We start from the raw sequence: 15,732 nt of genomic DNA on the forward strand, positions 1-15,732 counted from the left end.
GTTAAATAAAGGTTAAATAAAACAAAATAAACTGGCCTTTCCAGAAACAGGTCAATTCAGTGTAAGACGCCTGGATGCTGATGAATCAGAAAGACTACCAGCAGGTATTCTAACGGTCAAGCTGCAGCCTCTCCTAACCATATTCAGGGTGATGTCAGTGGGCTGGGATCTGGCTCTGTAACAGATGGGGTAGCAGGGTCTGGTGACGGATCGCCTGTCTGTGGCGCTGCTGGCCCCCTGCCCAGCAGGGCACCTCAGCAGCGCCTCCAGGACACTCTCAGTGGGGGCCACAAGGGGCGAGGAAGAATGTGGGGGACATTTTGAGATTGATACCACACACAGTGGGAAGAGTAATGGAGGAAGAGGAAAAGTTGTGCCGTCCAACCCAGTAGGGCTGCAGAACAGTGTCCAGACAGAGAAACAAGTGTTAGTTCATTAGGCCATTTGGCAAAATCACTCATTTCACTTTGTCAGGGAAAGAAAGAAAGTATATCATAAAATACAATTCCTCCACTATTCCAGGGTGAACACTGTTCACTGATTATTTGGTATGCTGCTGTACCGTTTATATTTTCTTAATGTCATGTAAAAATAATTAGTGTAATGTAATAGTTCTGTTTCGAAGTGGCCGGGGTCTTGGCTAACTCACATTTACACTGAAGTGGAGTCACTGCAGATTACATTTGGAATACGTTTAAATCCTCGTCAGTTCCCGTGTGGATATCCGATTAAAACATCCCTGTGAGAACAGCAGGGAAAAGTCCAACTGCTTTGCATTTTATTCAATTTGATTTATTTAGAATTTACATGTTTATTGAACATTCTATAACAGAAACATTCCATAGTTTACAGCATAATACAATGAAGAATAACCTCCTCTCCGCCTATATACTTTACGATAGCGGTGTTATTTATGAGATGCATGAGGAGTCAAGCGGGACGAGGGGGGCCAGTGGACTGGCCAGTCAATCTATTGTGGAGGCGCCCCTGGACCCCTGACCTCCTTATCCTCCAGACCTCTCCCCTAAACCTCCAGAACGCCTCTAAACATCCTGGCCTCCTCTCCGCTAAACCTCCTCTAAACCTCCTGGCCTCCTCTAAACTTCCTGGCCTCCTCTAGACCACCTGGCCTCCTCTCCTCTAAACCTCCTCTAAACTTCCTGGCCTCCTCTAGACCTCCTGGCCTCCTCTAGACCACCTGGCCTCCTCTCCTCTAAACCTCCTCTAAACTTCCTGGCCTCCTCTAGACCTCCTGGCCTCCTCTAGACCTTCTGGCCTCCTCTCCTCTAAACCTCTATAATCCTTATACCTAATAACACTGAGCATCATTGTGTCACTCTAAGGAGCCAAAAAGAGTCTCATCATTCGCCACCAGACTCCTCCCACAGGTCCTCTTCATCATCTGAGGAGGACGAAGAGGACCTTGAAGACCAAGGGTTTCGCTGTGAGGGTCCTGGCAGGAGAACAAGGCCATTGTGTACGAGTCAGTATTGTGCTGGAGCTTGTGAAGCTCTGCCAGCTCTGCGGTGGAGACGGCTTGGAAGGGGAGCAGCTAGTGGGCAGGGACGCGGCCCTCAGCACCCTGGGACGCGGCCCTCAGCCCCCTAGGACGCCGCCCTCAGCCCCCTGGGACACGACCCTCAGCCCCTGGGACACAGCCCTGGGGCCCCTAGGACGCGGCCCTCAGCCCCCTAGGACACGGCCCTCAGCCCCCTAGGACGCCGCCCTCAGCCCCCTGGGATGTGGACCTCAGCCCCTGGGACACGGCCCTCCCCCCCCCCCCCCCGGGACATGGCCCTCCCCCCCTCAGCCCCTTGGGACGGACTTCACCTTCCACCTCAGGGGGGTCGGGACCCATCACAACATCAGAACCCAAAGCGTCTGCCTGGGAACCGGGGCGAGAGCAGACGGTTGAGTGGTCTCCTGCTGGCAGTGAACCTCACTGGGGAGGGCAGGTAGTCAGCTGCTCTGTGGATTCGCCCTCCAGACAATCCCCTATCGCACATTCTGTTTATCTCTCGAAGTCAGTCGGGCCTCATTCCGTAAAAAAAAAAAACTTTTTCGAAATGCCAAAACCCCAGAACCAATCAGCACACTGAGGACGGAATGCCGCAGTCTGCAAATTAAAAAAACAATGGCAGCGCCCAAGGAGAGGGAAGCAATCAAAACTGTTTTGATCCTAGACTGAATATAAATGTTACAAACTGGCCGGAAGGCTTAACTCAGATAGCAATATGCTTTTGCTTTACTTCCAACCAGATTCAGCAAGTTCACAAGCGTCACTCTGATTGGCACTGGAATGCCACATGGAGTTTTGGAACAACGCAAGTTTGGAGCCAATCAGTGCCCAGCCAGGGCCAGCCTGATGTCAGGAGGTCTCCCAGGGTTAGCCGTTACACTCACAATACTAAGATACTAACAGAACAGGTTATCATGCTAAATACACATCATACTCCTGCATGAGGGATTTGGATGATGCGTTGCCATGAGGTCACCAAGGCTCCCAGGTCTGTAGCCGTTGAGGCAACGGGTTCCACAGCAGGCTTAAACCCCTCCTGGGGGAGAGGACCATGTGGTCCCGGTGTGGACCATGTGGTCCCGGTGTGGACCATGGACCCAGGGATCGCTCCCTCTCAATTTGAAGGATGAAGGACCTCTTACCGACTTGGACCCTGAGCTTCACATGTGGCGACCCAAGGCTGAGTGCGAGGCCGTCAAGGGGTCCAGTGAACCATTATGATACGCTAATGAGCCGCATACGTGACACACTCTTAAGGCCTTCGGTCTTTTAGCCCAATCTCTGTTTTAGCGAGTAGCAGCTTCTGCTTGTCTCCTCTCAACTGAGATTATGTTTCTTGAGTGGTTATCTCCATTCTGCATACATTGAAGCACTTTGAGAGGCGGTGAGGCCGACGGAGCAGTCAAGATTAGTCTTCACTGTGAGCACCTACCGCCTGTTAGCTGCTGTATGCTAATCATATCCAAGTTCTCTAGAGCTGATATCATTAGTAACTTAAGAAATAATCAGTTACATTTGAAAATGCTCAGGCTCCATACAGCCAGTTGATTATACCATAAAATTCAGACAATGCTGGATTTTAACAACTTTAGGTATCAAATGACTAGATGGCTCTAAATCTGAAACTTAAACGATTCATCCCTTGAGGGACTGTTAAATGTGACCATTAATCTCATTATTATTAGTCAATGTTTGGATTGATCTTGTCTCTATAATTGCCTTTTATTTGTGATATTTTATATATATTTGTTTCAGGAGAAACAACTCTCTTGCAAGAGAGATTTCAATTTCAATGAGACTTTCCTAGTAAAATACCAAAAAATAGAAAAGAGCATGGCCATAGCCTTTTTATGAACTATTAGTTGAATCAGACGGAAATGAACTGCCACCCTTGCTGTCTTTCACTTGTTTTCATGAATTGTAGAATGTTTCATCCATGTTTTTGTACATTTTGATTTGATCTAATGCATTATTTTGTACACACATTATGTGCCGGCAGTTACTCATCTGGGTGAGACCGCTACATGCGACTGTGGGCGTTTGAATAACAAATGGAAGTACAACTAGACTAACTAAATAAATAAATAAATAAATTAATTAATTAATTAATTTAAAAAAAAAAAAAAATATATATATATATATATATATACACACAAAATGATCAAGACCACGAACATGGCGAGTCAGGCAGTTTATTTTAATATAGGCCTATGTACATTGGACAGCTGCAATTAAAATTATGTAACATGTGAGCGATGTGTAACTTTCCTCAATTTTGGTTAAAAGAGATTAAGACTGGAAAAACCTCAAGTAAATATTTACAGTTCTGAAAAATAAGTGGTTTTAATATAAAATAAATAATAATTAATAAGTAATAAATACAGAAATCGATCTGCAATAGCTAACCTTGATTGGGTTCTTACCATGAATAAATACATACATCTTGATTGCCTTTTTGTTGTAAGATAAGCAATCAGTCTCAATCAGCTTTACTAGGCATGCTAACATTATCTCTAGCAATCTGGTTATTAGGTTGCTAAATGGCGTTATCATAATCTTTCTTTATACTGATAATGTACGCCCAGACACTACGTCATCTGTAGATATACTCTTATGTTTTGCAAAGTTATAAATAATAAATAGGAGGCAGGCCAAGTATTTTGTGAAGTCACAAACATGAATTCCATACTAATGTACAACATTGCCACCCTGTGGTGGTCTTTGGTACTGACCTGACAGAGGCCATTCGCCTCAACCTCACATACAACACACCTCGAGGCAGTGTGGCACTCTGCTGCCTCACAGGCGAAGTTTCTGGGCTCCAGTCGAGCTCCTGTGTGGAGCTGACATATTCTGCCCGTTCTCTGTGGGTTTCCTCCAATGTTCCGGGTTCCTCCTTTACAGAGGGACCTTCATGCTAAGTTGATACACCTGCTTCCCACCTACAGTGAACCTGGAGATGTTCCCCAGGTACTGGACTGTGGGCTCCGTGCTGCTGCTGGTGACGGTGAAAGGTAGAGGTCATATATCATTGATTCACTGGCAATGCAGCGGTGGTCCTAGACAATCTCCTCTGGAGGGGGGGGGGGCGCTCAGGTCAGTGGTTCTGTCCCAGGGCTATGTTGGAACCAGTCAACCTCATTATCATAAACAATATTAACATTAAGCAGTGTTTATATCTGTTGTACAGGTTAGAATAAAGCAGAACTCGTGGTTAGACCCTTAAGCGTTGAGCATTGAAATGATTGACTTGACCTTGTGAAATGAATGGGCATCTAGAACCTGATTTTGAACCCTGATTTGGGCACATTTATTTACACTTTATTTACGTTGATTCATCTTTTATTTTTCGAAATAGATGTAGGTTTCTGAGGCTTTGTCCTAGCATTGAATGTTCTGCACAGGCTCTGTTCCAACAGATGATGAAACAAGTGTGGCTGCCTGTTGTCAAACCATAATATAATCATGATTGATCCATTAATGGTTCAGCACATGAAACATCTGATGATAGTGTGTTGACATTTACGCAAGGGGATGGTTTGAAAAATCTGAGCCAATTAGACCAGTATAAATCCAACTTACCACCAGCAGATGCAAATGTGGGTGAGAGAAAAATATATATATTTCAAAGGTCTTTCAATGCAAGGTGGTTCTCTGTGGATTTCCATTTAATGAGCAAATCTAGTTCTTCTGCACAAATCGTCACAGAACACACTGGCCTCTAACAGCATGTTAATCCGGTACAAGGACCGGCACAAGAGATGGAAGCAGACTGAGCACCAGAACGCCAAGACATACGCAAGGTTGATGTACGGAACAAAGATGCAACAGGATTCTCCTTAGAGGGTGAGGGTGAGGGCTGGGTGAAAACACTTAGAGATCTTTGTCTAATGAGACAGGCGAGCCAGCCCCTTTCTCACCTTCCTCAGCTGCTCAGCCGCCCAGCTGCGATAGCCAGAGGTGATAACGGCAATAAAAGCACAACCAGGTGAGCAGGGGAATCTTTCAGTCCCAGAAAGAGACATGTTGCATACTAACCAGCCTCCAGTCACGGCCATGAGGAGGTTTGAAAAACATGTTGATGCATTAATGAGAGATGCTTCTTAAGGCCGCACATCCAATGCTTTACAGAGTGGTGTACCAGTCAAAGGGAGGTTCCTCATATGCATTAACTGGTATGAATAAAGCATGCATCATTATTTGGGGTGGTATTTGATAAGAAAGAGTGTCCTTTGATTGATGACCTGAAAACCTAAAATGCCAGTTGCCGGACTCAAACACAGACCCTGCTCTGTGCATCAATTATTCGTACAGTTCAAATGCACTTCGTAAACCTTTACAGCTCCTGCAAGAACAGCAAAAGAATATTCCGATTTGGATTCTGGAAAAAAAAAACTGGGAAAACCATTCTATATATATATATATATATATATATATATATAACTACCCAATGCAAATAGGGTAGTTCAGACAGCTATAATGAGGCTCAAACCAATATCAGGCATCTCTTGAGACAGTATATCATAAGTGAAGTGAAGGAGAAATAATACTGGTGATGTATTATAGCACTGGCTTATGGAAGTGAAATTGCCATGAAGTGTGCCAAGGACTGCTGGGTCAACTACTACATTAACATGTGAATCGCAGGTGTTGCTCCACATTACGGTCGCACATGTGGAAAGAGCTCCCTGCCCCCGGACCAGACAGGCTCTGACCCGGGGGTCGAGTCTGAGTCGTGCTGGCGGTGGTATGTCTGGATGCCGGGGGGCGGGGGAACCACGCTGTCTTTTAAAGGTGGACTGATTATCAGCGCTGAATATCAGTCACGCTGTATTCTACATAATAGACTTAAAGTCCACTTCAAAATGAAAAAGTCTGACTCGCTTCAACTGCAGTCGCCTGACGAGTTTAATCTCCAGCCCTGTCGATATCAAAGCTCCAACTACAAAAATGCCTAATTTGTGCAATTGACCATCGGTTGTCCAGCTGATTAAGGGCAGCCACGGGCCGTGTGACGACTCATTTCACCACGGCTTATCTGCTGGGGAGATGCCAGCCTTGGCAGACGCTCAGAGACAGTGTCAGCAGAAAGGGATGAACCATTCTGGTCCTGCTGGAGCCTCCATCACTAAAGGAAGGCTGTGATCTGACCAGCTCCACAGCTGCTCCAGGTGAACCGCTGAATCACAGCCAGCAAACGTCATTGGAACCACAGGTTTAGAGACCTCCACAGGAAAGATTTATACATCCAGAGAGTAGAGTTCTAGCTTCCATCTGCATCCTAGATTGTTGAGCTCTGACGGGATATACAGTAAGTAAGTTTCCTGGTCCTTCCTAAAGCTGTACCCAGTGCGGAGGCCGCAGGCTGAACAGGTTGAGGCTCCTTCCACTGACCTGTCCCCCTTCCTCCTTTGTGAGTAAAACAAGTAACATACAAATATCAGATTCAAACACATCTTAAATGTCCTTCAGGATGGCCAGGGGGAGCGCAGTCTCACACTGTGCAGAACAGCACATCTGGGATGCGCCTTGATCACGGTATGGTGCATTTAGAGATAGACCACTAATTGGTAAGTGGCTTTTCTGTTTTTTATGTTTTATTTACTCAATGAACTGGAACATCCCTTTCCCTCCATGTTACCAGGGCTATGCTCCAGCCAAAGGCTCTTTGCACCCAGTGACTCACCCACAGCAAAGCCTCATACCCGTTTGTAGAGGAGCGTAAGGCCAGGGAACGTTCCTGGCCTCAGTTGGATGCTGATTCCATGCCCCAGAAGGCCTCTATGGTCTGCTGTGTGTTGCTCCCCAATGTGACTCAGAACGGGGTGGCAGACCCAGAGCCAGCCCTTCCAGAAGATGATGAACCTCCACCTAGCCCACACCACCCACATGGTGATCGAGGCTACATGATGGTTTTCTTCATCCTAAACAACCTGATGATGAGGAAGCTATAAATATCTTTAAGGTAAACGCCGCAATGTTTTGAAAACAAACATGCATATACATTTACAAGATGTATTTTACATATGCATATATAATTTATTATGAATATGTTAAGTGAGAACAACATCTTTCTGTTTCAATCCACTTGATTCCTTGCATCATAGTCCTGTAACATCCCCTCCACTCAGTGAACGATAAAACCGAAGGTCACATTGTATTCTACGAGAGATTGGGGCCTTGGTTCATCAGGCTTGCCTCTTAAAACTTTATTACAGTTTAATCTATCCATATCTCATATATGCTAACATAGTCTGGGCCGGTACATACCAATCCAATCTACTTAATTTTTTCATCATCCAAAATACATTTACAGGGCCAGCCACCTCCCTTAATCATCTGGCCCATCTGGCCCCTGCTTAAAAGAACATAACATCCTCTACTTCTAACATCCACATCACTCATTCATATATTCACCTACCTTCTATTCTGCTACCCACTACTTTCAATTGTTTCCTTGAAGCCAATTCCCAATCAATACATATAATATTACATGCCATCCAATACCTTCAGTGATCTGAAACTCATCTCAGTCCTATCTAACTAATATATGACAGACAGACAGATATACAGACAGATAGACCGACAGACGGACGGATAGAGAAAACAATATATATTTAAACAACGGCAAGTACATCACCGCCATCTGCTGTGCGGTAGGAGTATATATGTATACATATAAACTCCTCCCACCCAGTAGGTGGCGGTGATGTTCTTCACGTTTTGTGTTTCACCTTTTATTTTAAAAGAAGATATCACATGGGTGCGTTCCATTATTCTCACTTTGGTTTCCTCGTTCCCTATTCGCTAGTGAGCCCTGTATAGGCTACAAGTGGACCAATTGGAACCCAGCCCGCTTAGCCGTGACCGCGCAAAGTACTCTGGGTAATGGCCGTGGTCGTATGATGACATTGGGAGAGAAACTCTGAGACGGCGAATTGACAGGTCGGTGAACGTCTCCTACCGCTCCGTTTGAGCTTCATGCCAGACCATATGTTAACGTGTTAATATTTTGTCATTGTGAGGAGGTCTTGGCTGCGGCGGGAGACCGATAGTAGTGAATAAACCTGAAGCTATAGGACGACCTGATGACGTAACGTAACGTTAGTGAACGTACTAGTGAGTTACTTAACCTGTAGTTACCTTGGACGACCTGACGATGTAACGTATCGTCCGGACCGCACTAGTGAACTAGTTGGTTACTAAACCTGGCTGGAGTTACGATAATAAGTAGCGCTATAGAGCTTTTCAATGAGAGGACTGTTAACTAGTCACTTGTCAACTAATATTAGTTACTAGTTAACCAGTGAATGGTCGTGGGCTGTGTGAGCCAAGGAGGAGCCAGGGGTCACATGGGGCAGGATGGAGGCTAAGGGGGCAGGATCGGGCAGGATGGAGGCTAAGGGTTCACATGGGGCAGGATATTTGGGGTGGGGAAAAAAATAGATTCTTCGATTCGCCTGCTGCAGAGCGCTACAGAAAACTAATTTCTGCCTGCGGCTTCTCTGCGCAGAGAACCGACTTTATCTAATATAAAATGTTAGATAAGGTAATTCATCTGTTGATTGTCTTTAATGATCATCACACAAGTAGGAAGTGATTAGCAAACTCTGAGTAGCAAACTCAGATGTATATATATTTTTTTGAAAATGCTGCATGGAAATGTAAATTAAAAAATTGTTGCATTGAGATGCATCATCGTTTTAGAATTGAATCATTGACCTCTGAATCGGAACCTAATCGAATCGTGAGGTGCCAAGATATTCCCACCCCTAGAGGCTATGGGGCAGGATGGAGGCTGAGGGGTCACATGGGGCAGGATGGAGGCTGAGGGGAAATGTCTTTGTTGTCATTTTGTTACCACAATAATAGCATGTTGTCTCCCGCTCTCTCAGACTTTGACAACGATGGGAGTCACAGGGTCCGCTATGGGTGTCCCCACCATCTGGGCCGAGGCCGCAGTGGCCACGCTCCCCCAAGGCTGTCCGATGCATCGGGAAGACCCCCCCCCCAGGGGTGAGACAGCAGGGGGTTGATGAGGAGGAAATGGGATGGAGGGAGATTTAGACATTGAAGCGGTATCTGACTTAGGGCAGACGCAGGAGATGAACCCCATCTATTGATTGATGAATTCTGATGGTTGATTAATCCTCATGATAATCGATGACCATTGTCTATTAATCTTCACGTTTCAAGTAAAATAGATAAATTCATGGGATTATATTGATATTGATCAGTGTTGAATGTAGTTGAACTATTTAGTGGTTAATCAGAGTGGTCTTGTCTCTCCTTTCTCTCAGCTGCCCCCCCTCCAGGGTGCCCCATGCACCAAAGCAGTGCTGGTAAGTACCAGGAGAAGCTACACTCATCAAAACCACACAGCCTCAAGAAGCATTGTTGTAGTCAATCAACTCAGCTGTGGTGCATCAATAGGCCTCCATAAGTCACTGTAGCCTATGAGCTCCTTACCAACCCGTCTCCTTCCCATCATTTGGTCTGCAACTGCCAATCAACAAGCTCAACTGCTCCTTCCCCCCCCCTGCTGAGCGTCCCGTGGGTGTGGCTAGAGATGTTTCCATCAGCACCGCAACCAATAACATAGACGGGAGTTCCTTGATCTAAGAATGGATGAGCATTAGGACCTCCTGACGAGTGGAGCTTCTCCCCTTGCAGTACAGCCTCTAAACAAGCTGTAGTACTGAACAAAACCCAAACTGGTGCCTTCAAAGAGAGGATGGCTGGGTAATACTGAAGATTATAATGTTGTGTAAAGAGAGATATAGAGGAGGAACAGGAGTAATTGGTAGAAGGTAAAAGCCTCTCCTGTAGGATACTTCATCCAGGTTCTTGCCATATAAAGAGGTCTTCAGTGTGATGTATAGACTGTGTTTGAAGTGCTCCCGGGTCCGGCCTGCCACAGCTGTCCCCTTGCTGACAGGGTCTATGGCCCCCACAGCTGTCCCCTCACTCTGAAGCTCTCTGACCAGCTGGAGGTAACAGGTGGGGTTCCCTGTTCAGATGAAGTCAGGCCCGTTACCCTGCGCTCTGCCTTCTGCAAAAAATATGCGGTTAGGACTGTTTAGGAGTGTTTTAGAACGTGTTGCGCATGACCACACAGAGCGATCATGTTTTACCTCCACCATCCTCCAGGTGACGCCGTGCCTCTGGCCCCTGCGGCCCCTGAGGGTCCAGCGGGTCCAGCGGCCCCTGCAGGTCCGGCCCACCAGGACCGAGCCTATGAGTTTGTGGGGTGCCCCATGAAGGCTGCAGCGTCGGGTGGACAGAACAACATCGACCCCACGAACATGGTACTGTCCTCTGACACCTGAGATGGGAATGACACTAGAGATATTCTGGTCCTCCGGGAGAGAGGAATGATATTCATATCATATTCAAATTCTGATTTCTCTTTCATGGATTTCTTACTCTAGTAGGCTGTACACTAGTAGATACTAAAGTAAATTCTCACTAAAAGGCCTGTGCTGCACCAGTTGAGATCCATTGATCTCAACTGGTTGAGATCCATTGATCTCAACTGGTCCATTAAATCCACAGTCTTTTGTCTGCTGAAGGCCTGCGATGTGGTCGACTGGTTCTTCTCTCCTCTTCTAGCGCATCACGCATACTGGTTGCATACTGGTAGTTTTTCTGAAAAAAACACTAATTGCTGAGGCTATTGACGGTTCAAGCCTGGGAATGAATTATATCTGCTTTGGCTGGTTCCTGAAGTGTGAAGGAGGAGGTCTTAGTGAGAACTGATCCACTATGGTCTCTATGGGGTGTGAGATCCTCATGTGGGCTCTTTTCCTCCAGATGCCTCCTCCAAACCAGATCCCCGCCCCCGACCAGCCCTTCCCGCTGCCGCTCAGCAGGAGGGAGTCCAACATCCCCCGACACGGCAGCGACCAGAGATGGGTGTACCCCTCAGAGCAGATGTTCTGGAACGCCATGCTGCGCAAAGGGTGAGGAACGCCTGCTTCTCCTTGATCCACATTACCTTGAGTGAAGAAGAACACATGACTAGGGAGCATGAACACTAGACTTATGGAGCACCATACAAGTAGAGGGCTCAATTCCAACAATGAGGCTGTTAGTCAGCTAGAGAGCTCCATTCCAACAATAAAACTGTTAGTCAGCTGTACTCGGCACACAGTAGGAAAAGTAAATCCTTCTATTGATAAATAGTATCTTCCTAAGTGTTTCTGTTTTGTCTCTCTGAACCATTCCCTCTCCTCTGCCTCCGCCTCCTCTCCTGTTCCCTCTCCTCTGCCCTCCACCTCCTCTCCTGTCCTCCTCCCCTGCTGCAGGTGGCACTGGCGCGAGGAGTCCCTGGATCCTCAGGACATGAGCAACATCATCAAGATCCACAACGAGAACAACGAGCAGGCCTGGCAGGAGATCCTCAAGTGGGAGGCGCTGCATGCCCAGTGAGTCCATCTCGCCACTGTGGCTCCTCCCCTAAGAGTGCTGATGATGATGCTGATGATAATGTCACTCTTCCTCTTCCAGAGAATGCCCTTGTGGCCCCTCTCTCAAACGATTTGGAGGGAAAGCCAAAGAATATTCTCCAAGGGCACGGATTCGCTCCTGGATGGGGTCAGTATTTTATTAATCACTGGTAACATTATCCCACTAAGTGACTGGTAATATTATCCCACTAGGTGACTGGTTACATTATCCCACTAATGCCGCTTTTCCACCGCCAGTACCAACTCGACTCGACTCGACTCGCCTCGACTCAACTCGGTTTGGTTGCGTTTCCATCTAAAAAAGTACCTCTTCAATGTGGGCGGGTCGTAGAAAAGAACCTCTCCACCATGGGCGGGTCGTCATTAGGTTTTAATCACGGGAGACGCGATTCCCGGGAAATCTGAATCTGATCAAGACTATTTCCTGATTCCCGGGAAAGGTTATGATGGGAAATAAAATAAAAAGCGCAATGACTGCGCGTCTATTGTTGTCATACGGTAACGTTGATAGAGGCGAAACTCGAGCCCTAGGAAAGTAACGACACTGAAACGAAACAGCGAAACGCCGGTCCGTGGACTCCAGCCACGCCGGACACACACAACCACGCCCGACACACATAACGACGCGCAGCCTAACTCTAGCCCCGGGAAAGGAGCGACACACACGGCGAAACGCTGATCAGTGTCCCCCTCGGGAGCGGGTTCGTGGACTCCAACCACGCCGGACACAACTTAACTTGAGTGAATATTCCCATTTACAGCCGCTGGCCAATCAGTTACCAGCAGCCTGTTTACGTCACACAAAAGTACCTACTCCGCTGGCATGGAACCTCGACGGAGGTAGTACTAAAAAAAAGTACCCGGTACTAGGTACCAGGTACTTTTTTTGCCAATGGAAACGCAAATAAGGCGTGGCGAGTCGAGTCGAGTCGAGTCGAGTCGAGTAGGTACTGGCGGTGGAAAAGCGGCATAAGTGACTAGTAACATTATCCCACTTGGTGACTGGTCTCCTCCCAGTAGTTGACTGGTCTCCCCTCACTAACTGACTTGTGACTGGTCTCTCCGCACTAGCTGACTGGTAACCTGTCTACTGGTAACCCGTCTCCCCCTCCAGGTACGAGCTCCCGTTTGACCGCCATGACTGGATCGTGGACCGCTGTGGACGGGAGGTGCGCTACGTCATCGACTACTACGACGGCGAGATCAACAAGGACACCTACCAGTTCTCCAACCTGGACGTGCGCCCCGCCATCGACTCGCTGGACGCCGTCTGGGACCGCGTCAAGGTGGCATGGTGGCGCTGGACCTCCTAGTTACCTCCACCCTGCTCATGGAGAAACATGGGACAGGGGGGGCGCCTTCATCTGGACTCTGAGGTCTGTGCACCCTGAGGGGCACCCTGGCTCCACAGATCAAGAGTCTGACTTACACCGCTATCAGCAGAAGGTGTTCTTCAACCTCCATCTCATGTGGGGATGGTTGTGATGTTCTAACAAGAGGCTCTCCTTTCTGACGGCCTGTTTAGACCACTGCAGTCACTTAGAGGACTCCATCATCATGAACCTTTCTCAATTAAACCACACGGCTCACCTCCTAAAACATGTTGAAGTGATCCACAGGATTCCATTGGTTCCTAAACTCCAACCCTGCTCTTCAGTGCTTTGATGAAGCTTCCCTCCTCTACCTGAAGCAAATCAAACCCTGAAGTGAAGCTGGAGGGACGTCTCTTCAGGAGATCGTTCAGGAGATGATCCATGTGATCAGGCGGTTGTCCCACCTGGTTCCTTCAGACCGTTTGAATATTCTTTATTTCTTTGTTAAACTATGTTTATCTATGCTATTATAGCAGACTGAATGAGGGTGAATACATTCTGACAGCCTCCACTGTGATGCTGCTGTCTGGCTTTAGTAGAACCAAGGTCGCAGATAATGTGTGTGTGGAGGGTGATGTGTGTGTGTGGTGGGGGGGTATGTGTGGAGGGTGATGGATGTGTGGAGGGTAATGAATGTGAGGTAATGTGTGTGTCAAGGGTGATGTGTGTGTGTGGGGAGTAATGTATGTGTAAAGGGTAATGTATGTGTGGGGGTTTCTGCGGGCTAACTTTGAAGTGCAGCTGATTGTTTGGTTCTCAAAGCCTTGATTGACTTAAGGTGTAAACGATGTGGTTTTAAAATCCAGTAACATTGAAACATGTCCAGACTGTTGAGGTTCATCCCTCATTAAATGAAAACTTGTTTCAATATGTTGATCTGGATTTTAACTCCCTTTGATATTCTGTAATTATAGCTTTGATATTTATTAAATTGATCATAGAGCGATTCAAACAGACACAGATTTCCTGACCCCATGTGTGCTGAAACATGTTTAGTTTTCTTTGGTCGTGTGAATTTCATGATGTTTAGGTCTTTAGCTGTGATGCTGTCTCCAAATCAACTGGTCCTCAGTTGAATTGCATACCAATAAAAGTACCATTGCCTGTACAATTGCATCACTAGAGTTTGTTAAATCACTGATGGGTTTTTACGAAGATGATGTCAACTTCAGAGCATGAATATGGGAGGAGGAGCGAAACATGTAACAAGGGCAGCTCCATAACACATTAACAAGTGATTAAGTAATGATGTCAATACAATGCACTCCAGCTACATATATAGTAATATATATTATGATATAATATATATATATATATATATATAATTTAGGATTGCATTTTTTGCTTATCTTTACCTACAACATTGTTAAACACTTTCTTTGTTTCTGTATGGATCTTATTTAACTGAATTTAAAGTTTTATTTATGCCCCACCTTGCCTTTATATTTTTTAATTAATATTAAGAAAAAGGTCTGAGCCGCAGTATTCAGACTGAACAATAGATGGCGCCATGACACCACAAATAGTTCACTGAGCTGAGCGCCAATACCACCAATACCATGGCCTTACTGGCACGACCAAAACCAGCAGATGAAATGATTAAATCCTGTGTGGATTAACCCTGTGAACATGGTACACTAAATATGATATGATGCAAGATGAATTATGAATAAAACACAATCCGACAAAGAGTCTGGAGCCATGAGCCATTCATGTGCGTTGTAACAACCGAGGATTATTTGCTCAACTGAACTTCTGTAAATGATGTGCAACACAATCTGCAATCAACCAGTAAACAAGTACAGAGCTTAAAAGAAAAGGGAAGTTAAAAGCTTGAGCGATAGGGTGATACAAACGTACCTGACTCCTAGTTTCTAAGCGGCCATCAGTAGAGCACCCGGCTGTGAGAGCAGGGCTGGAATAGAATCCACAAACAGCTTTATAACGTCCATCCATTATGTTAGAACTTGAGGCCCAGCATGTCTCTGGTAATGTATAAATCACATGTTCATTTCTAGGCAACCTAGCCGTCTTCCTGTAAGGACCAGCCTCCTCACCCTACTCTGTGATGTGGAGACACTTTTTTTTATATTATTGTTTTAACCATGGATAACAGCCCTGGGCTGTTATTATAACATTATCGACAGCTGTACACTACCACACATAACATTACCAACATCTGTAAACTACCCCACATAACATTATCTACATCTGTAAACTGACCCACATAACATTATCTGCAGCTGTAAACTACCCCACATAACATTATCTGCAGCTGTAAACTACCCATCATAACATTACCTACATCTGTAAACGACCCAACATAACATTACCTACATCTGTAAACTATCCCACATAACATTATCTACAG

General features: G+C 46.1%; 1 protein-coding gene across 1 annotated transcript; it reads left to right on the top strand.

Moving 5' to 3' along the window:
• The first annotated feature begins 8,402 nt into the window (after positions 1-8,402).
• hccsb (holocytochrome c synthase b) lies at positions 8,403-14,716 on the top strand. Its single transcript, XM_084475502.1, has 8 exons — positions 8,403-8,464; positions 9,415-9,535; positions 9,820-9,861; positions 10,670-10,827; positions 11,333-11,481; positions 11,827-11,946; positions 12,029-12,115; positions 13,103-14,716. Exons 2-8 carry the CDS (start codon positions 9,427-9,429, stop codon positions 13,299-13,301), a joined length of 864 nt encoding a protein of 287 aa, XP_084331628.1. The 5' UTR covers positions 8,403-8,464; positions 9,415-9,426; the 3' UTR covers positions 13,302-14,716.
• Positions 14,717-15,732: the final 1,016 nt, after the last annotated feature.

Source organism: Micromesistius poutassou (genome assembly GCF_964030765.1).
Source record: "Micromesistius poutassou genome assembly, chromosome: 11".
Classification (NCBI taxonomy): Eukaryota; Metazoa; Chordata; class Actinopteri; order Gadiformes; family Gadidae; genus Micromesistius; species Micromesistius poutassou.

Coding starts and splice junctions, on each gene's coding strand:
- hccsb (XM_084475502.1), top strand. CDS start 9,427: ATGGGAGTCACAGGGTCCGCTATGGGTGTCCCCACCATCTGGGCCGAG. Junction 9,862..10,669: donor CATGCACCAAAGCAGTGCTG/GTAAGTACCAGG, acceptor ACCATCCTCCAG/GTGACGCCGTGCCTCTGGCC. Junction 11,482..11,826: donor AACGCCATGCTGCGCAAAGG/GTGAGGAACGCC, acceptor CCCCTGCTGCAG/GTGGCACTGGCGCGAGGAGT.